This window comes from Pholcus phalangioides, unplaced genomic scaffold (assembly GCF_987345545.1).
Source record: "Pholcus phalangioides strain wild (caught in Gottingen) unplaced genomic scaffold, Ppha-v1.0 ptg000015l_1, whole genome shotgun sequence".
Classification (NCBI taxonomy): domain Eukaryota; kingdom Metazoa; phylum Arthropoda; class Arachnida; order Araneae; family Pholcidae; genus Pholcus; species Pholcus phalangioides.
This window is the reverse complement of record NW_028301608.1, coordinates 14,030,959-14,053,436: the sequence shown is the minus strand read 5'-3', so window position 1 is coordinate 14,053,436 and position 22,478 is coordinate 14,030,959. Positions and strand designations below refer to the sequence as shown.

At 39.0% G+C, this 22,478-nt stretch overlaps 3 protein-coding genes across 4 annotated transcripts; all 3 read left to right on the top strand.

Annotated features, from left to right (window-relative positions):
- Positions 1–175: 175 nt before the first annotated feature.
- Positions 176–4,785, top strand: Plekhm1 (Pleckstrin homology and RUN domain containing M1). The gene is made up of 2 exons (XM_089242850.1): positions 176–1,403; positions 3,387–4,785. The coding sequence occupies exons 1-2, from the start codon at positions 264–266 to the stop codon at positions 4,224–4,226; spliced, it is 1,980 nt and encodes a 659-aa protein (XP_089098976.1). The 5' UTR covers positions 176–263; the 3' UTR covers positions 4,227–4,785.
- A 3,902-nt stretch (positions 4,786–8,687) lies between these two features.
- Positions 8,688–17,853, top strand: LOC149075486 (uncharacterized). Its single transcript, XM_089242848.1, has 5 exons — positions 8,688–14,812; positions 14,895–14,951; positions 15,030–15,238; positions 15,317–15,800; positions 17,353–17,853. Exons 1-5 carry the CDS (start codon positions 14,762–14,764, stop codon positions 17,851–17,853), a joined length of 1,302 nt encoding a protein of 433 aa, XP_089098974.1. The 5' UTR covers positions 8,688–14,761.
- A 78-nt stretch (positions 17,854–17,931) lies between these two features.
- Positions 17,932–22,039, top strand: LOC149075485 (uncharacterized). Of its 2 annotated transcripts, XR_016194002.1 has the most exons (5): positions 17,932–18,013; positions 18,122–18,469; positions 18,593–18,921; positions 19,024–19,748; positions 20,271–22,039. XR_016194002.1 is itself a non-coding variant. In XM_089242849.1 (4 exons), exons 1-4 carry the CDS (start codon positions 17,982–17,984, stop codon positions 19,455–19,457), a joined length of 1,143 nt encoding a protein of 380 aa, XP_089098975.1. In that variant the 5' UTR covers positions 17,932–17,981; the 3' UTR covers positions 19,458–19,875. The 2 variants fall into 2 exon arrangements, 1 of the variants encoding a protein (XP_089098975.1); XM_089242849.1 differs by lacking the exon at positions 20,271–22,039 and having other exon boundaries at positions 19,024–19,875.
- The last annotated feature ends 439 nt before the right edge of the window (positions 22,040–22,478 follow it).

Here is a 22,478-nt window from a genome sequence, read left to right as displayed (position 1 = left end):
TGTACTAAAATCCATATTGTCATTTAATGTAAAAAAATATATTTTAATTCTTATATTTTTTGGGTGTTATTTTTCTCACTTTATCTTTTTTTTTGTAACTATTTTGTTTATTTGTGTATGTTTACTTCTACTTTGGACTGATGATTGATCAAGTAAGTTTTCGATGAGCAGTCAAGGCCGTCCATAAACAGCAAGAAAAAGTGATAACAACGCGATGGTGGCTTTGTTGACATAACACTCATTCTTCGCATGTGAGTCAAATCATGTCGAGGTTGTGGAAGAAAGCCGCTTTCCCTACGGTTGAGGAAATCGCCCGAGAGATATCAATAAAGAAGAGGTTGACGGTCGCCCTGGGCCGAGCGATTCGCCAGCTCCAGCTGGAAAATGTCGACAGTGGGGAGGTTGTGCTATTCGATGGCGAGCGCGTGTCCGAAATATGCTCCGCGCTCGAGGCCGCCTTCATACACGGACTTAAAGGTAATTTCTCCATGAAAGTGTCCTCGGTTTTTCGAAATTCATCGGCCGATGCCCCGGAACCGAATTTTTGGCCGCTCCTGGAAGCCTATAGTCACAAAGATGTGTTGTCCCGAATAATGGGCATGAAAACAATAGTCACGGATGTTGGGAGGTGCCGAGCCTGGTTGAGGACGGCGTTGAACGAAGGAATAATATGCAACTACATCGACACCTTCATCAGCGACAAGATGTCTCTACAACGCTATTATAAAGCGATAGCATATATGAGAGATAGGGAGGAGCCGGATATAATGAGGCAGCTTCTAGAAGGGTTATCGATCTTCACTTTCCAGCTGTCTTCCGACAGCAGCTCCCTGAACATCTGGAGCAGTTCACCACTGGTTCTAGCTGGCGTGTGGACTCCTCCGAGCACTCCGGAACCAGTCATGCCAGCCGTTGATGTCATGGAGTTCTTCACTGAGAAGGATAGTAAGTGCAAGAAAATGCAAGTCGTCGAAGAGGTTATTCCCGATAGTACCGTGGAGGATTCTTGTGGCGCAGCTGGAGATACGAGCGTGGTGGCGGCAGCAGCAGAGGAACAAGAAAATGTGTGTCCGGATCCAACTACTGAAACTGATAGTGAGATGAGCGCTTCATATTTTTCAACGCTTGAACAGGAAGTTCAAATATGCAGTACGCCAATAAAATGTGAAGAAGTGAGCGGGGGGAATAAAATTTCTGTAGAATCTGGCTGGTCGTCTGAGTTCGAGGAAATAACTACTGTGTCTTCGAAATCTAGCTTCGAGACGGCTATCGTGAATCAGAGTTATGATTCGTTGTTGCAGAGTTACAATAAGAACATGAATGTTCTGGTCGGCACACCAGATATCTCAGAGCATATGATGGCCAATGTGCAGAGTCCGGAAGAACAAAAAAGTGACTTTGAGGTAAAAAAATAAGTATTTTTCATAAATAATTATTAACTTATATTTAGCAGGAAAATAAGTTAAAAGCAAAATTTAAAATTTGAATTCTCTCCAATTACATGAAATTGTGGGTATTTGTTGTGAAACTACAAAAGTTTCTTTTATTTCAGCATTAGCAGATCTTATTTCAATTAAAGTGGATCCCGCTTATAACGTTTCTCAGAAAACTGATGTGAAAAAATGTTTCAAGTGAAAAAACGCTTTAAACAGGAAGTCTTAATGGTAGAGTTAAGACCTTGAAAATCAGTCATACTAAGTCGGATCCATTGTAATAAACCTATTCCTTGTAAAACAATGTAGTAATACCGCTATATTTGTCAGTAATTCATTCTGGGGAAAGTAACACATACCAAAACTGATAGATACCAAACTCTTCCAGTACACAAGTGAAGTACCAGATCATCAAGGGTGAGCAAACGTATTGTTCACGATTTAAAATGTTCAAAATGACAGGTGGTGGTTTTTGAAGTTTTTCTTACCAGACATGGGGACTCGGCGTAAAAAAAATTGCAGGGCCCTTCGTGGGACAAATAATTTTTTGTTAATTTGTTGCAAAATTAAGAATATCTGTATATAGGCTACATAATTTTCCGTCTTTCTGTGTGTATGTTCTCTATATGAATCTGCAATTTTAAACCAATCTCCTTTAAACTTAACAAATGTACCAAACAAGGCTCGACTCTTGAACGATAGGCTACTTTAAAAGGTTGTCAGACCGGGACAAATGTCTGAAATGGGTAAAAAACTGTCATGAACGTATATGGAAGGGCAGCTGTTTTTTTGTTTTTTTTTTCAATTTTGGTGATGGGTTTAGAACATGTTGCAAACCCAGCTGTAACTAAGAACGAAAATTTACTCTGTTGCTGCCCAGGACCCAATGTTCATTTTGGCACAAGTTCCCCCCCCCCCCCTAAGTAATTTTGAACAGAAAAATAGTAAAGTCAGCTCCTTTTTGACCTTTGAGAAAAACTTTGGGTGACCTGGTACAGGTCGCTGAAAATCGTATTGGCACCCATCGAAATGGCAATAGTTGCAGGGCTTGACAAATCAAAAAAATATTCAGGTACCAGCCAAAAATCATAGAAGCCGAGCATGGATTTTTTTGGTCAAGTGAAACAGTTCTCAATAATCGACCCAACTGGTGCCACAATGGTGGTCGGCTGAAATTGGTTTGTTGTGGTTCCAACTTCGAGGTGCAAATGCAAGCTGATCTCCCAGTTAAAAAGCCTCGCCACAGTGAGCAACAGGACTACAAACGGTGCAAATATTCAATCATTACACTTCACTTCAGAAATTTAGATGTCAGCACGGAAAAATCAGACACAACACTAGATGCGCACTCAGACTGTTAGATACACAGACACTTACACTTCTGGCACAACTAATAGTTTAGCAATCACATATAGAATATTTTAGCCATCAATACTGATATTCAAGTAGCCATGGCGGCCCGGCGCTTGTCAAGCCCTGAATATAATTGATAGTATCTCATATTCCTAGGTGAAATAAGATAACCCTAATCAGGAGTCGGTTTCAAAGATTTTTATTGTGATTGTTCTTTGCAATTAATGAACTGTAATTCAATGAAAATTATGCAATCAGTAATTTACGAATTATGAATTTTGATTCCTTCTCAAAAGTTCCAGATCAGATCAAATCGGACAACAATTCAAAGCTATGAGCAAATTATCATAAAGAGCAAGTTTGAACAATGCTGTTAGTACAGTCTAAGCTAGTTAGAACGACCTCATGTTATAGCAACCATTATATTACAACAACCGTTGGGATAGGTCCCAAATGCTTTCATATAAAAACTGTTGGATATAACGACCACCCGTTATAATTTCTGCTTTCAACAAAATGGATTGGTGTCATTATAATGAATGTCAACTGTAATATTATTTGCCTTGTTGGTCAATATTGATCTCTTATTTTTATTTTCAGACTTTGTCCAGTGATTCAAGATCTCCCATCTTTGATTATGAGGTCATACCAAGGACTTGTTCGTTATCTTCTTGCACTGATGAAAGAACCACCTACCTATTGTCTGTGATTGGAAAGATCTGCCCGGAGCAAGGATTGGACGCACAGAGATATCAATGCCGCGGCTGTGGTTGCCCCATCGGAATGATATATGGGAAAGCTTATTTGTGTCACTATGACGGCTTCAGTTATTGTTCTGATTGCCACAGCAATGATGAATATTATATACCAGCGAGAATCATCCACAACTGGGATTTCAAAAAATATCCTGTAGCAAACCACACGAAACTGTTTCTAACATCAGTAGAGACTGAGCCTTTAATCAACATGAAAGTGTTGAATCCTTTGATATATCCTGCTGTGGAAGAAATGGACCAGTTGAGAATTCTGAGGACTCAACTGAATTTTCTTCGCTCCTATATATTCACGTGCAAAGAATCCATTGCGGAAGAGCTTAGAAAAAAGATATGGCCAAGAGAGTATCTGTACGAGCATGTACATCTTTATTCGATTAGCGACATGCTGCTGGCTCCGACTGGTAGCCTGCAGGCCACTCTATTAAAAATGATCACTTTTGCCAAAAAACATGTATTAAGCTGCCAGTTGTGTAGCTTGAAAGGTTTCATTTGCGAGATATGTAACGCTCCAAAAGTCATATACCCTTTCGATATGGAATCTACTTATCACTGTGATCATTGTCGGGCGGTTTACCATGCAACTTGCAAGGCAGCAAAGAAGTTCTGCCCAAAATGTGAAAGGAAAAGGAAGCGAGAGGAAAACCTGCAAAATTTTGAAAACTGAGGAGTTCAGATTTTTTTTAAATTCTACTTCACATTTTCTATTTTTATTTTCGATAATAATCTATTCATTTGAAATAATATATATGTAATTTATTAACAGTGTGTGAAATGAAGAAATGAATATCCTTTATATAATGATTGTCAAGGGAAGTGGGGCGAGTGTTGCTATATAGGATTTATGGTTGTAGGTGGAATATATTGGTACTATGGAAAGTGTGCGAGGACTGGAAAGTAATATTATTAAATAGGCAATTATATCATTATTCAGGGTAATGGTATATAGGAGTTCCACTGTAGAGTTGATGAGAGAGAGAGGTAGCTCTAGTTTTATGTGCGATTCAAATAATATAAAAGAACCTATTTTATCCCCCTTGAATATCTTTAAAATTGTTGATGATTAAATTTACTTTAATTTTTTTTTCCTCACTATTGGAGTCTTAGAAGTTTATCGAATATTTAGAAGAACTTGCCAATTTTATGTGTTCATTGCAATGCACTATGTACTATACTGAAAGATTTTGATTTGTGTGGATTTTTATGAAAGAACATAAAAAAAATTATATTTCATTGTCAAATTTTATTTTTAACAGACCCAGATATTTAAAAAATTTTGAGTGATTATGCAAATCACAAAGAACTTAGTTTTAGGCTTTTATCTTTTGGGCAAATGTTTGATATACAGCCACTCCCTGACTTACAAATATTCAACTTATCAACTTTTTGAATTATCAACCCAAAAGTTTGGTGATTTTGGCAAATTACAAATTGATCTTAGCAATGGGAAACAGATATTTTCTGGATATTATACTGAAGTGAACTCGAAGAAAAGTCTTATGGTATCCACCAGAATTCGAACTCTGCCCCTCTTGTAAACCGTGCAAGCATGCTATCATTTGCACAACTGAAGACACGCCCCTTCCTTTCTTATTTCAAGCACTATGTCATGAGATGTTTAAGTAGAGGCATTATAGAAGCCTCTCTTAACTTCAGGAAATGGTCCCTAGGTGGGATGGTAGAGAGAGATAGACAGTTTTTTTTCTCAGCCCAATATATCAACGAAACTGATATTTTCTGCATATTATGCTGAGGTAAACTCGGAAAGAAAAGTTATCTTTTTGTGAATCAAAGTGATCTTAGCAATATTTGGTAAAAATGATTTAACCAGATCTGCCTAATTCCTTATGTTTCCGATCTCAAATCAGCAAATTGGTGCCAAATTGACTTGCTTTCAACTTACAATTGGTGATGCTTGGAATGTGACCTGTTAATAAGTCTGGGAATAGCTATAATATGTGTTTGGGAGAAGTTTTTGAAGAATCAACATAGAGGGAGTCACCAACATGAATTTCCAAAATTTTTGTTTTGTGTTCAAACTCCAATTTAGCAATCACACACACATAGAAGATTTTGGTGCTAATACAAATTTTTTGTCACCATGACGTCCTGGTTCCTGGGATTTGTCAAGTGCTGTTATTAAATATTTAAAAAATTTGCATGTGTTGGTTTTAAAGTTGCCACAAATTAGCAGTATAGTAAAACCCCTCTTAACAGTTACCCATCGGATGCAGTCACTGTTTTTTTTAAGGCAAAATAACAATCTCTATGCTATAATGAAAGTATACATTTCCAACCCCTAATTAACAGTCACCTCTATTTTACAAATTTTTTTACCCTTCTGTGTCCGTAACAGAAGGGTTTTACTGTTGTAGTCTATTTACGATGGACTACATATCTTAGAGAGAGAGAGAGATTATGTAACAAAGTTGCAGTTTTTTGGTAAAAATATTCAAACATGTGAAATTATCTCAAGAAAGATAGTCTGCTCTTTAGAATGATGAATTGGCTGAAGTTTCATGTCTCTCATAAATCATGAAACGCCATGTAAGAAACTTCAAGCAAGAGGCTCTAAGCAAATAATGCCATCTTTAATAGAGATAACTTGTACAAAAATTGAATTAATTTTTTATCAGCTTTAGCTGTTGGCTAAATTTCTACAATATTAATCTATATGCTTTGCGAGTGGAAGCCTAATTCATCAAAACATGTAAACCTAACATGCATGTGATGCGAGGTTACGTCTTTTGCCTTTTCAATGGTCTTTCTACTGATCTGAGTTACATGGAATGTTTTTTGGCAAGGGACTTAAATCGCAAAAGGGGCAAAGACCACACTTCTAAAGAGGAAAAGTAAGAAAATAAGTAGTATATTTTTTATGATACATTACTAGTTTAGAGTTGTTAATGGTTGAGACATTTTCTTGATACCTAAGTTGTAAAATTGTGACAATTGTTTAAAAAAAATTGATTCTGTACGCAATATTAAACTACAATATATCTGTTAAATTTGATTGTCAGTATCATGGCAAGAAAAATCTTTCAACCACCAGTTTCTTAATATTGATTTAAATAATAAATTGCATAATTAAAATTCAATATCAAATTATTTTAAATTACCAATAATTTTATTTTCAATTATAAACAGTTTCATTCGTAATTGTGATGAATTTTAAGTACAAAGAAAATTGATATTCGGTTATTCGTCCAAATAACTATTCGTCCCATCTCTATCACTTCTGAATTTGAAGTATGAGGGTGTACATAATTGACATTCTTTTATTCCAACCTGTTTTAGCCATTCACTATTTAACAGAAAGCTATTAAACTTTGGGAATATTCTAATTAAGAAGTAGAGAGGAATTTCCAAGCTTTTTCCTTTGCATAGCTTGTGATGCTTAAATGGTCATTGGGGTGTTTGTAAGAAAAAAATTTCCACAAGACATGATCTTCTGAACACAATGTCATATTCATTAGTGAAGAAATAAAAATAAACATAGTTATGCTGAAGAAGCTATGACACCGTACCATGGAGCTTGGCAGTTTCGTCATTTTAGCGTGTGTATTGGAATTTGAATAAGGAAGCAGTCTCTAGTGGTGGTGTGAGTGTGTCAGAATTTATTTTTTCCTGTTCTTAAGACATTCCCAAAGTTTCACAGTTGTGTATGCGTGCACCGACAACTCAAAAGAGGAGAACTTCGCTTATGTGTAGGTATGTACAGTATTTTTCGTATTCATTCTCTTAATATTTAGTGGTGTTATTAACAAAAAAATCGTGGAAGGTTCACGTCAGATATACATGTAAAATTGGAAAATAGCAATAGCATTTTACTGTGGACATGCCCCCCCCCCACTAGGGCGGGTTACCTTTTTCGTTTTCCACACTATAAATACAGTGTGGGGGGGGGGGTGTTTTAACCTGTCCTAGGGACCCCAGCGGCAGGATGCGGGGCCCCAACTGTGGAAGATCAGAAAATGATGGAAGAAATGAGGCGAAAAAAAAAAATTCTCATGGTTTCTAGCAAATACTGGGCGAATATTGAAGTTTTGGCAATGTTTTACTAATAATATAACCACATTTTTTAATGATTTCCAAGTGTATGTGGAGTACGGTTTGACATTTATGAGTATCTTCTGATTCAGGTGAATTAAATATCATGGACATTTTCGTCCTTCGAATAATAGTTCCGTGATGATAGAGAATTGTCGAAATAATTTTTCTTCCATTTCTCCTCGTAGTATCTCAAAGTAAATTTTTGTTTTGAAATTTTTGTAAATCATTCATAGTAATGAAGATTTCGTTTAATCCTTTTACGGATCATTGACAGCCTTATGTAAACTACAGTACCCGTAGGCATAGTTATTCTAAATATTGAGAGGGCTCAAAAATATTGGGGCTTGAACTCAATACTTCTATTTGGATTATAAAAATGATGACAGATATAACGGGGGGGGGGGGGGGCTCAGGCCCACGGTCCGGCAAGTATACTTCTAACAGTCCACCCCCCTCCCCCTCATATAAGCATGTACACACGTTTGTTTAAATAAATTAGAACATCTCCAGAAATCGTTATTTGCAGAGCCCTAATTGTCAAGTTAGAAAGCCTAATTTCACGGAGTGACTGTTATTACAGTCATTAAATCATTTTGGAGGTTCATCTTAAGCATTTCCATAGGATACTCGTGGCGGGGTTAATATTTGATTGGGGGTTGTTGCAAAAGAAAAAGGGAGGGGGCGTTTTGTACAATTAACGAGATATGTTAGTACTCATGAAATCCTGTGTTTTTCCGATTGGCTGATATACGACTCCGTTTCCGGTTGTTTGCCAGTCAGTAAGAACAATGGATTAAAAGAGAAAGACTAATTGCATCATAATGATCCGCATCTTAAGTGTCATCGAAAATGGCCTCGAAGACAATCATCTGTTTATTGCTCTAATATACCGACGTGTTTTTAGATTATGTTTCAAAGCTCATTTTCTGCCTGTATGTGTTTGGGCAAGTGCAATTTTTCCCATTTCCGTTATTCTGTTTGGTGCAGCGAAATATTGGAGCCGCTTTGCGGTCGTGAGGCAGCAGCTTCGAATGGTTTAGACCTGTGAACAGAGGCGTGCTATTTACGGGGGGGGGGGGGTTTACGTGGACTACAGTGTCATCTTAATGCATGGGCCCGGGGAGGGGGCTCAGAAAAATTAGAAGTAAGTGAATTTTTCGAAAATTGGCCAGGTTGAGCATCAGAAAAATCACTTGGCCCGGAGGCCCATGATGCTTTTAAGACGACCCTGGCGGACTATAGCTCAGAGCGGAAAGTTTGGAGAGACTGCAGATTTGAGAAATGAATGATCCTAGAGTAAGAATAGGAGACGGGTTAGGAAAACCATAAATCTTCCTCTGCTAGAGCGTGCAAGCATATAAATCACTAAAAAATGACCAGGTCAGTGATCGACCGAAAAGTGACTTTGAGAATGAGGAAACGCTTCAGAGTCAGTGCCCTAGATAGATAGTGTGCAAGCATGTGAGCTGCGAAATGAGTTACTTAGAGAGCGAGGGACTAGTTCAGTGAGCGGCCAAAAGAGTGATGTGGAGAGGGAGTAAGCATGCGAGTCACCCAAAGAGTGACCTAATCTTGTGAGTGACCAAGCGAGTGTGCAAGCATGTGAGTGAGCTATTTTGAGGTGAGGGACTAAATCAGCGGGTGACTAAAAGGATTACCAAAAGAGCTTACAACAATGTGAGTGACCAAATGAACTTAGGGAACGAGGGACCTGTGAGCAGAGCCGCAACAAAGGGAGGGCAATCGGGTCTGTGGGAAAATTATAATTGGGGGGCGAGACAATTAAAAATTCCACGAGGGAGTACTGGCCTCGAACGTTAGTAAATTTTCGTTTCTAGTTCGGGTCCTGTCAGTGACTGACCTTGTCCGACACGGTCTCGCCCCTTCACAGGGGCAATGGCTAAAATTGGCTAAAACCGATAGAGCCTGGGCCGTGTTCGGTTTGAAAGAAAGTGACTGACCGAAAGAGTGACCTAGTATGTGAAAGCATTTGAGTGACCAAAAGTATCTTAGATATAGGTGAGTATTAGGAAGGGAAGGATCGGCGTCAGCTAAGCTTGCTATAGCCCGTGGCAGCAAATTGGAGGAATGAGTGGTCAAGAGAAAATTAGATTAGAATGATGTTAAAAGGGTGGCTAAACTCCTGTTGTCCTTTGGTGGCAATACCATAATCCGCGCCTGTGAGTACTCGTCGTAAGCATTATGTGGGTAATTTTAGATTTCTTAATTTAATCTGGGATCACTATACTCCATGGTACAAAATACTGTGAGTGCTCGAGCACTGTCCGTGAGTTCGATACCCTCCCCCCGACGGGAATGATTCACAGATAAGTCAAAATTTCTGTGTAAACTGCAGGATTTTTTCCCCTTGAATTTATAGATGGTAGCAGAGTGGGTTGGGCCTGAGTTCGAATCCCATCTGGGACTCGGTTATCCCCACGTTGGATAACCGAGAACCTTATTCAGAACCTTATTTCAGAACCTTCTGAAATTAGGTTCTGAGACCCTTATTTCAGAACCGGCTTTGAAATAAGGGTCCGGGTATAACCCTGACAGCTAAAGATAACAGCGGTGAGTAAGTCTCAAGAATAAATTTAGATAAGGCCATTCTCTCAGTAAGGCTGTCGTAGCATATCAGCTAAAACGAGCCCTGAAATGAAACTTTTAACTACATTTTGATAACATGTGCTGCGTGTGTGTTTTGTTTATTCTTTCTTTGATTAGTTCCGTGCATATTTTTGATACACTTAACAGAGAGAAAAAAAACTCCATATATTCACGTTCGAATCTAATTTTTTAATTTTTCTGTGAATTTTTATCAAAATCTTTGATATGGAGTCAGTGCAGCGTCTTGGGAAAATAAATAAAAATAGCTCTTACACTTATAGGGCTGTGAATTAACAAAATTAAAATATACTGAACTCGTATTTATCGGCGAAATACCAAGTTAATACAGTTGACGGCATCTAATTTCCTACATGATCAAATGCATGGACTCCTACATACTGGAGAGCCTGGCCTGGGCTGGGGTTTTTGATTGGCCATAAGCCGGACTTTTCAGTGGCCCTTCTATAGTGGGCCATATATAAGGTATATTTATACCTTGAAAGAAAAAAAGATATCGTTTTTATGCTATAAATCGGGATGGTTCTTGTCCCTGGTCTTATTAGCCCCACCTTCGGGGGGGGGGGGAGCATGATTAAATACGCGAGTCAAAGCATTCATAAGTTACCTGCAATCAGAGCAGCCTTCAGGGGTATATGACAGGTGCGAACGCAACGGGCCCCGGAATTTTTTTTTTGGGGGGGGGGCCGGCCTCCGCATTTACGGTAATAGAAGTGAAAGAAATATGCATGTATCAAATATATTTTCAATTCTAGGATTTTTTTCTTATCAAGTCTGAGTTTTCATCAATTCTGGAATTTTTTTCTTTGATTAATTCCTGAATTTTCATCGAGTAGATATTTTTTAGCATTCCTGTATATTGTGGTAATGCATAAATCTTTGGATGCCGATTTTCTCCTCCTCCTTTCCCATAAAAAATATAAAATCGGGGCTAAGGAGCCTCGAAATATTTTCGCATCGGTCCCCGCGTCTCATAAGGGCGGCCCTGACTGCAACAGATGGTGCCATTGGAGAAACAACTTTTTTTTCGTGCTCTTTTAAAATTAGGATTTGTTCGTACAAAAGACAGTTCGTTTTATACCTCTGACAAATAATCAGAGATAAAAAAAACCCATCGCCACCGTATGCAAATCTTTGGTGCATCGCAAATCATAAGCTGCTGTGCGGTCATGTGGGCATCCTGCTGGATTCTCATCGTGAGGATCCAGGTTCGACCCCTGTCAGTCAGCCGCATAGCGGTGGTCGGCTGAAGGGTGGTTTTCTGCGGTTTTCCCAACCTCTAGGTGTTTTCCATTTGTAAAAGTTTTTATTCTAAGAACATTCAAACCTTCAACATGATACTTAAATAACATGAAATTTCAAGCATTCACCATCTTCACTTTAAAATATGGTAAACAGGTACCGCCAAATGTAGAACACGAAAAATTCTCCATTCTGTCAACATAAATACAGCACGTTAGAGGCCACACACATGCACTCAGTACACGCACATTCCGGCTTGTACCGATTCGATAGAAATTCCCTAGAGAACTGTAAACGAGTTGCATTTACGGTTAAATAGTGAAACCATGACTGATTATTTCAATTTAAACGCCTGTGCCATATGTCGATCAAGAAATGCATTCAATTTGTTAATCATTATTAATGTGTGTGAATTGTAACTCACTATTATTGTTTTCCATTTCTCGCATAGAAGGTTATGAGCTTTTATAAGCAATGATTCAAAAACTCTTTCATTAATAATTTTGTTGTAATCAAAATGCAGGACAAACGGACGTCCCGAATCAGGGTATATATATATATTTTTGAATATGGAGTTCCTGGCGACGGCAACCCTATTCTCTCCATATTCTCCGAGCACTTATCATTAATCACCGAGTCATTTTTAACATAACTTGTCCGATAGAGGTCGAACCAGATGGCATAGCGTTATGTTCTGAGATGAAAAATCGGTGACATGCAATTTGGGTGGAGCTAGAAATCTGGAAGGACATTATTCTATTATATATATGTATATATTTTTTGTAGTGAATGCCTTGTTAACACACCGCAGATTCCTTCCTATTAACTCTACGGATCAATGTCCCGCACTTTCGTGAAACTGCAATTCATCAGGAAAGAGACGAAAGAAATTTTTTGATTATCGTTTAGGTTTCTTCCCCCTCCCTCTTTCCAGGAGTGTTTTTTTTTTCCAGATGAAAAGATTTTCGCTTAGCAACGAAATTAGTCACAGTTCGAGTACTGAGGGGCCAATGGCCTCACGATAAGACCCGTCTTAACGCATGGGTTCGATCGGTATTTTCCCAAATCGTGGAGTAGGGCCCCCCCCCCCATGCTGGGTTTTTTGTCTGCTCCCCGAAGCCAGATTTTTCACGGGGTCTTCTATAGTAAATTTATAGCCACAGTGGTGGTAGGCTGAAGTTGGTTTTTTATGGTACCCAACTTTGAGTAGCGGATGCGAACCGATCTCCCTGTTGAAAAGTCTCGCCCCATAAAACAACAGGCCTACAACAGTTCAATTATTCAATCATAACAATTCACTCAGTTTGAAAAATTAATGAAAGATGTCAGCACTATAACAAGCATTACACAGAAACAAACTCCACGTTAAGTTCACAACACATACGCGCAATTTTTCAGCATTGGCCAGGTCTTCTTCGACCACCTGCTTATATCTCATTGAGACAGAGCGGCGGGCCATGATCTGGTAAAGAGGAGGAGGATCATAAACTCGGAGAATCGCCAAATGTCAGCGAAATTGCTCGTCTTGGCATTATGAAGTGCTTCATCAAGTCTGTAGTGAATTGAAATGTATTCACGAGAAAAGAAGATTTAACAAGGCATATTTGCTAAGTAAATATTTGCATCCATGCATCATGGTACAAACGCATTATACTACAATTTCTAAACCGCGGAAAATGTCTTCGTCCTTGATTTTCGTGAAGATTATGAATTAAAATACAGGGTGTCCACTCTCTCATCGTTGTCCATTGGCTGTTTCCTGAACCGTCTGAAATGCACGCTACGGCATCTTAAATCAGTGTTTCTCAACCTGGTGGCCCTTGTGGTCATGATATACTCAGGGAGGGATCATGGGTGAAAATTAAGTTGAAGGGAAGCAGCAAAGTGCCGTGAAAAAAAAAAAAAAATTATCCAGGTATAAAGAGATGAAGTTTCAAGTGAAATATGATGGGGGAAAAGTATAACTACTTGCAGAATGAAGCGGAGCTGTCCATAGAGCCAGGGCCGTCTTAACAAGTGCGCCCATTCGGACGCAGCCTGGAACGCTCAAAAAAAACAAACAAAAAAACGCTCCCTTCAGTTGGTGCCCTAAAAAATTGGCCCCTTTCAGTTGGTAACCTTGTCCGCCTTGATTGCGTAGGAGTACCCCACATTAATGAGATTTGATTACAATTTTATTTTTTCGAGAAATTTGTACATAGGTACTCCCCTTCAAGGTAACGGGTGGCGGCTGATACTGCTGAAAAGGCCCTGAATAGAACCAGATCCATCTTCAAACATAGAACCTATCCAAGCATGGCCTGGTGTCAATTGGGGGGTTGCACGTGCAATGCGGGCTGGTTCTGGAAATTTTTCGAGTGCAAGAGATTAATATTTTGGTGATGAAAAAACGCTCTCTTCAGTTGGTGCCCTAAAAAATTGGCCCCTTTCACTTGGTAACCTTGTTCCGCCGCGTAGTTCGCAGGATTCAAGATAAGGCATTGCCGACATGATTACATCTAATACCATGATTTGCGCAAACACGTAAACTGTTGCTTCCAGCTAAGAGCTTCAGAACATCTGTCTGCCCAAGGGCCCATGGAGGTGAGACGGCACTAGTAGTCTTGGCGTCGCTTGACCGCGATAATGCCAATTTCCGCCACTAGACGGCGCCACTGGAAATGTTTTCGCTTTTTCGCGCGTTTTTGACCGACTTCCTTTTTTAGCCGGATTTCGAACCAGATTACCTGTCCGATATATTTTCAAGATCTCGCACCTCTCGAACCAGATTACCTGTCCGATATATTTTCAAGATCTCGCACCTCTCGAACCAGATTACCTGTCGACCGTGTTTATTTTCAAAATGGCGGTATTTTTTATGTCACGTCCCGGATGTCGAGACGTTAAACTTTCCGACGTTATCTTGACCATGGGATGTTGTCTGTGGTTATCAACTAATTTCCGTTCTCACGGGGTTCTTCCCGATACTTACTATACGCTCTTTGGAGTTCAAATCCAAAGTAAAACTAAAATGGGCGCTGTATATGACCCCCGACAGCAAGGAAAGACCATCATTCTTAGTTTCAAGCTCGATCGAGATGGATTCCGCTGCAATCTTTGACGAAAAACCATTACCTAGTGATATTGACCGGGATCTAGAGGAACAGGTATGTTCAATATCATTTTAATTTCTTATTTTTACCAATGTATCCAATGTATTTTATTTTTTGAACGAGTTTTTATTTTTTCTAGAATGCGTTGATCTTCGGATCGGATTTTCATATTGATGAGGCGCAGTGGATTATGGCCGAGAACCCTTTCTCTCAAGAAATCAATTGGACCCAGGTCGAGAAGGTTGGTTTAATTGTTTTAAAATTATTTACTATCTCTTTTTATTTGTCTCCTTCGATTATTTAATATTGTTTCTTTCTCATAGGATGCCATAGAACAGATAGGTGGCGGTGGTGATCCGGGCGAGGGAACGTCGAATTCCGTAAGTATTATTTATGTCAATTAATTATTTTTTTTACTTTTTTTTTCAATATGCTCATTCTATTTTTTTCTTTTATAGACCCCACGCCCATATGTGTTGCAGGAACAGTCCCGCAAGCTGAACAAGAAGTTCAATGCGGAACAGATCACGTACTCTGCCCGTATACGAACTGAAACTCTGGTGGATCCTTCAACCCGCCTGATAGCTGCCATGGCTTTTTTGAGATCAATGTTGAGGCAGCTGATAGACGAGACAACCAACGGGCTGCATCCTGAGGACCGCATTCGGTAAATATTTATTGGATATTCAGAGTGTTTTGAGGAATTTTTTGAATTGAAGAATTTATTATTTTCTTCTTTTTTCAGGATTGTCATGACATCCGATAATTTCGACAGGCCCATCTCTACATCTCTTGTTCCTGTGGCCTCACTCACCATAGAATCACTCCTGGCTGTGATAATGAAAGTTCTACAGAGCAAGAACTCCATACCCCTGGACGATCCATCTCTCAGGTTTGAAGTCGTCACGGTCCGACTACCACGAGGAGGTGGCAGATGCAAGGTTGTCAACATATCGTCTGACCGGCTGACAAAACAATCAGTTACACGTATACCCGAGGATGGACTGTGTTGTAGTCGTGCCATCGTTGTTGGACACGCCATCCTTGAAAAACATCTGAGGCTCTCGACGGTAAAAGATGGGCGTAGAAAATTACAGAGAGTCATGGCTTTGACATTGCATCGAGTGACTGAAGTTCCCGAGGGCCTTTGTGGATTCGATGCCATCACAAAGTTTGTCGAGGTCCTGGACGTACAAATATTCGTCAAGTCTTCGGAAGAATTTTATCGGGTAATTTATTTCATTCGCCGATATTACACTGCTGGCCACCCAAATTGCAACACCAAGAAAGACAAGAGATATCGCAACAATATTTATTTTGTAGATAACATGTTGACCAAGCATCAAATGATTAAATTTATAGACTTCTGTGAAGTGTGGTTCCTGCCAAAATCAGTAGCCAGAGTAGCCGCCATTGTTGGAGATCACCGCTGCCACACGCCTCGGCATTGATTCAAAGAGACTTTGGATGTGTTCTTGGGGTACAGCAGACCGAGCAGCTTCCACGCGTTGCCAAAGTTGATCTGGTGTGGCAGCTGGGGATGTAATCTGAGTCAATCGTTGAGCAACCATGGACCACATGTTTTCTATCGGCGAAAGATCCGGAGAGCGAGCTGGCCAGGGAAGCAATTCAATCTGGCGATTGACGAAGAAACTTTGGACAATGCGTGCCACGTGTGGTCGCGCATTATCCTGTTGAAATATGGCTGTGGGCAAGCCCTGAAGGTAAGGAAGGACCACTGGCTCCAACACCTCGGAGATGTAGCGCTGGCTTTTTAAAGTACCGGCAATGCGTACTAGAGGAGTGCGAGAGTGATATCCAATACCGCCCCATACCATAATACCCGGCGCAGGACCAGTGTGGCGGTGCATAACGCAGTTGTTCAGCATCCTCTCTCCACGGTGTCTCCAGACTCGAATCCGACCATCGTGGTGTTGCAGACAGAAGCGTGACTCATCAGTAAAGACAATTTCATTCCATTGTGCCGTCCACACCCTTCTTTCATCGCACCATTGGCGGCGGAGACGTCTGTGGTTCTGCGTCAAGGGTAGACGAAGCAATGGACGTCTTGCGGACAGACCACTCTGCTGTAAACGGCGTCGAATGGTACGCGCAGACACTGGATGATGCGGTACAGACTGAATGTGCTGTGCTATGGTTCGTGATGTGGCTGAGCGATCCGTCACTGCCATACGCACAATACGCCTGTCATCACGTGAAGTGGTGCACTGAGGTGGATGCGATCGAACACGTCGGTCCGTCGTACCCTCCTGCATCCAACGATCACAGATCCGCATTACAGTTGTTTGGTTTCGTCCAACACGACTACCGATTTCCCTGAAAGATAATCCACAATCTCGGTAGGCCACTATCCTTCCTCTGTCGAACTCGGATACTTGATCAAAAGATGATCGCTGTTTTCTACGAGGCATAATTGATCGTTTTTTTGAAAAAAACCACAAGAAAAACACAATTGCCGTACTTCAAATCGTCGAAATCTCCAAGCCTTAAATAGCGCTTTGAAGTGGCGCCACAGGCGCGCGTGATGTGCGTCTGCGCTGAAATTCTAATCATTTGCATATCTCACCTCCGCTAATGCATGTTGTAAATTTCATATTATTTGCATGCTTCCTTCAGGGTGTTGCATTTACGGTGGCCAGCAGTGTATTTTTAGTCCGGAAGAATTTTTTTAATTTTTATTTATTTAATTTTTTTTTTTTTTTGGTTAATCACTTGAAATTATTTTTTATATTTCTTCAAACTGTTTCTTTTTTAATGTAGGTTATGTTCAAGACGCCCAAGAAAGACAGAAAAATATTTTTGTTGCTCAACGACGGGCACTATGACCTCATCACATCTCCCAAGGGATTCCACGGCTCAATTTACTACTGTCCGGATTGCGACAAGGCCTACGACCATGTCCAGAGACACAAATGTGCAGTCCGATGCAACACCTGCTTTGACGAGTCATGTACAATTGGGGTGTCTCAAACCTGCAAGGACTGTCACAGGATATGTCGATCTGCCGACTGCTTTGCAAGGCACAAGAGTCTCGGGGGCAAAAACAGCAGCTTCTGCCAGCAATTCTACGAATGCCCGTCCTGCAAGAAATTTCTTGTAGAAAAAGAGCGGTCTCGAGGCAAACACGTCTGCGGGGAGAAATTTTGTAGCAACTGCAAAAATTTTCATCAAGATGAACATCATCTCTGCTCCCTCAAGAAGAAGAAGGTGAAGACCCCTTTGACAAGCTCGAGACGGATCAATCTTCAGGCGAGCACGTGATAAACTTTGCAATTGCTCAGTACTCGGACGGAACTGAATTCGTCTTTCGAGGGTATAACGCCCTCAACGAATTCTGCACCTGGCTCTTCCGCAAGGAACACAAGGGGTACACCGCCATCGCACACAATATGAAGGGGCTCGATGGCCAATTCCTGCTCAAGTAAGTTTTTTTCAATATTTTGAAAATGTTTACATAAATTGCATGTTACTGTTTTATTATGCATGCATTTTGTAATTTTATAACACATGTGTTATTTTTTCTTTACAGATATCTCCTAGAGCAAGGAATAAAGCCTTCTGTGGTGCCGTGTAGATCCAAAATAATGGCTTTGCGGCTAGACGCCATCAACATCCGGGTTATCGACAGCCTTAACTTTCTCCCGATGGCTCTGTCCAAACTGCCGAAAACATTCGGTTTGGAAGAATTGAAGAAGGGTTTTTTTCCTCATCTCTTCAACCGATCGGAAAACCAAGACTACAATGGACCCCTCCCTTCCATGAACTTCTTTAATCCGGAAGCTTTCACCGTCGAAACGAAGGCGAAATTCGACAAGTGGTACGAACAGAGGAAAAACGAGAGTTTCGTCTTCCAAGACGAAATGTACGAATACTGCAAGTAAGTTGTTTTCTCCTCCATATTGTGTATATTTTATTCATTATCGTTTTATTTAATATTATCGATTCGATTATTTTTTCCATTCTTTTAACATTTCTACACTATGATTAACATTTTTTTTAGGTCAGACGTCGATATTCTTCGTCGATGCTGCTTGCAGTTTCGGAAAGAGTTCTTGGGATTAACCAGCGCCGACCCCTTTCAGTACCTCACCATAGCCTCGGCCTGTATGGCAACATACCGGTCGAAATACATCGACGATGGTGTCATTGGTATGGTTCCCGCTAAAGGTTACGTCAACAACACCAATAGCAGTCGCCTAAGTATCGAATGGCTATCATACCTAGGACTGAACATTCAACATTCCAGAAAAGGGACGGGAGAGAAGAGAGTGCTTGGTCTCAGCGTGGACGGGTTTTGTGAAGACACAAACACCGTGTTTTTATTTCATGGTAAGCGTCATCGATTATTATTATTCTTGAATTAATTTTATTACTTTGTTTGCTTTACTACATATGTTTCATTTTATTTATATATGCTTTGTTTCTTTTCAGGATGTTATTGGCACGGCTGCCCACACTGTTTCGAAAAAGATATGGTGAACCCCAGCACCCAGAGCTACATGTGGGAACTCCACAGGAAGACCTTAGAGCAAGAACAAAAAATCCGTCAAGGCGGATACAATCTCGAAGTCATGTGGGAGCATGACTTTAACGCCCTGAATAAAAAAAAAATTATTATTCGCGAATTCGGCGTTGTCAGTATGCATCGACCCGTCGACTACCACAAGCTGGTTAATTTAACTGGTTCGTTTTCACCTCATGAACTATCAACGCCTTCTAATAACTTCATAAAAAAAACATACACGGGCTTAGTTACTTTCCTAGGCCTTGGGAGTATGACAGTGGTCACTTACCCCATTTTCAGCAGGTGCCCTCCGAGATTCTCCGTATCTATCACTCGGAAAAAACATCTAAAAAGACACTAGTGGGTTATAAAGGAGGCACCTGTGAGGCACAGCTCTTAAACGGTTTAGGGATACCGGCCCTTAACATTGAGAGATTCGGATGCCCAAAGGCCACCCTGCTGAAAAAAAAGGTTATGAATATCGAGACCGGTGAACCCTGGCGTCTGGTAACATCGATGAGCTGTGGTCATCACATCGACGGGGAGCGACATCACTGCCCATTGGATGAGGTTTATTTGTATAAATCCTGGATAGCATCAGCCCTGGGTGTGAAGTATAGGACGCTGTATGAAATCAGCCTATGAAAGCATGGTGAGTCATATTATTAAGTATTTTTTTTAATTGTTAATTATATCTTTTCTTGAAATAGAACTATTTTAAAATATATCATACAGAGAAATAACGGTTTTAAATTTTAGTCTTATCAGAACGCTCTCAATAAGCTTTGAAAAAAAAAAAATCTAACATCATCTTAAATTAAAACAGTAGAAGCTTTGACTGAATTTGCATGACGTATTGTTTCAAATTTTTTTTTTTTTTAAAACGATTGTTTATCGAGTTTTTCACTCGTAATAGTGTATGTATATATATTAATATGGATTTCACCTATATAGAATGTAAATCAATATACATTTTTAAAATACGTTAATCAAGTTATGATACATAAAATTGAGTAGTCTTCTCATGCATATTAGATTTTCGGTCAGAAAATGGGTTATTACAGCCCTGTCTTTCAGCTGTTAATATAGCTGTTTTAAAAATATTAAACTTAAATACACAAGCGTCGCCTGCTAACCTTATATTATTCTTTCTTTCTTTCTTGTATCGTTGTAGAACTACTACCCTGGTCATGACGGCTGCTTCCCTCGGTCGGAGAGAGTATATACCCCCCCCCTTTTTTTTTTATGAATAAATTTTTATTACCTTTCTCTAAAAATGGTCTTTAGTGTTATTTTGTGTTTTTTATCTAGGTATTTAACACTATGTAGTGTGTGGTGCATGTAGTAACATTTTTAAAAATCACTCGTATTTTTACTGAATCGATTTCAACAGGGAAAAATAATGTCAAGGGGGGAAAAATATATTTTTTATCGTGAGGAGGGTAAGCCGCTATAAGTACCAAGTCGTTGACATGAAAGCTATACGTATTTTTTTATTATTATTTTGTTTATTTTATAAATATTTTATTTATCCCTTAATTGCAATGTAATTTTTTAATCGTCGGTACAGGAATATGTCTCGGTTATGTTTCTCATAAATTCCCTTCAATTTTTTTTTTTTCGTATATATAAAAAGAATAAATTTAATTTCATTTGAAATAAGAATTTGTTAAAATCAGTAAAAGATAGTAAATTGAATGAGAGAAAACCGCTGAGAATTCGTTCATCTCGAGAAATTGAATATGTCGGAATTAAAGATTGAAAACCAAAAACTGATTTTGGAAAGCATTCACTGTGAGAACATTTATGAAAGAAACAATGGATTCACACTAAATAGTTAGGGAGGAATAATGCTCAGTTGGTCATTCTAAGTGTCACTCACGTAGGTCACGTTCTAAGTCACGATATACCGTGCGATTTAGAAACAGTAAAAAAGGACTTTCATTTTGAAGTCTTGCTAGCTAAAAATTCTATGTGGATTATGTTTTCTGAATCATTTTTATGAGTTTTATCATTTTTAACGTTATTATCACTTTTATCATTTTTATGAGTTTTAACCCTTTTTATAAAAGTATTATTATTTTATTGAATACACACATGCTTCTGAGAAAAATGGTGCGAGAAAGAATAAAAGTTAAAATGTCGTGTCCACTCTTTAGTTGACACCCATCATATCGGATACCGTAGTTTATTTTTAGCCTTTTCTTATTCTCATCACTATTCGAAAAAACATGCCTCTCGTGGTAACAATGTCTGCTAAGGAACATAAAATTCATGAAAAAAAAACAAACTCGAATAAACATACAGATATAATATTTTATAGTACGTAAGCCGAAGTAACCTCCCGGATTGATAAACATTAGAAATATTTTCAGCAGAAATGCAAGAAACATTGATATTTCATAAAACGGCTGGAAATGAATATTTTCTTAAGTTATGAAAATTTTATTCATCGAGACATGTCAGAGATACGGTTTTCACACCCAATTCAACGTAAATACAGTTTACACTAGAAAGACCACGTCGATTTTTCATAACGTAGCATATTAATTGCTGAAATCCCGCTAGCATTTGTCACTTCCAGTGGAGATCGTGATAAGTAGAGTTATGCAAGACGTGCCAAAGGATAGCGCTGTGACGGCCCAGAGAAAATTTTTTAGCCGTGAAGAGACCGGGAAAGCTTTGATCGGGATCATCGTTGTGTCCGTGATTATCACTTTATCTAGCCTTGAATGTGTACGACGACCCTAGCTTCAAATGTAGAGGAAACTGTTCTCGTTCCCAACCTCTTGGTGATGGTGTTTTTTTCACGAAATGTAATACAATTTATGACATTCGTGTTTTTGTCAATAACACACCGACGATAAAAGGAATTAATTTAAATTCCAGACAAATGTATAAACTTATCGAGCATGCGATCGATATCTTGATATGAATAAATATTTGAACTGTATGAACTTGTAGTCTGTCTCAGTTTTTGAACTACGCGTGAAATTTATTCACATGACATTTTAATTTAAAAAAAATATGTTATTTAAGAAATGTAAAATCTTCAAACGACAAAATAAACAATTTTAAGTAAATAAAAATCGAATGGTTACATATATAATACATAGATAATGAAAAAACGATATATAGATGAATAGTAACGATAAAAACATAAAGAAAATAAAATGTTGACACAAAGATAATAAAAATCAAATAGATAAAGAAAAATTAAAAATTTTTGAATAAAAGTTTGAATAAGTAATAAAAGTAAAATATAGAATAAGTTGGAAAGGCTTGAATTTAAAAAAATAATATCAATGGAAATAAGGTGAACTAAAACAAGTGTAATAAATAATTTTTAAGTGTTTGAAGTGAATAAAAAAATAAAATTGTT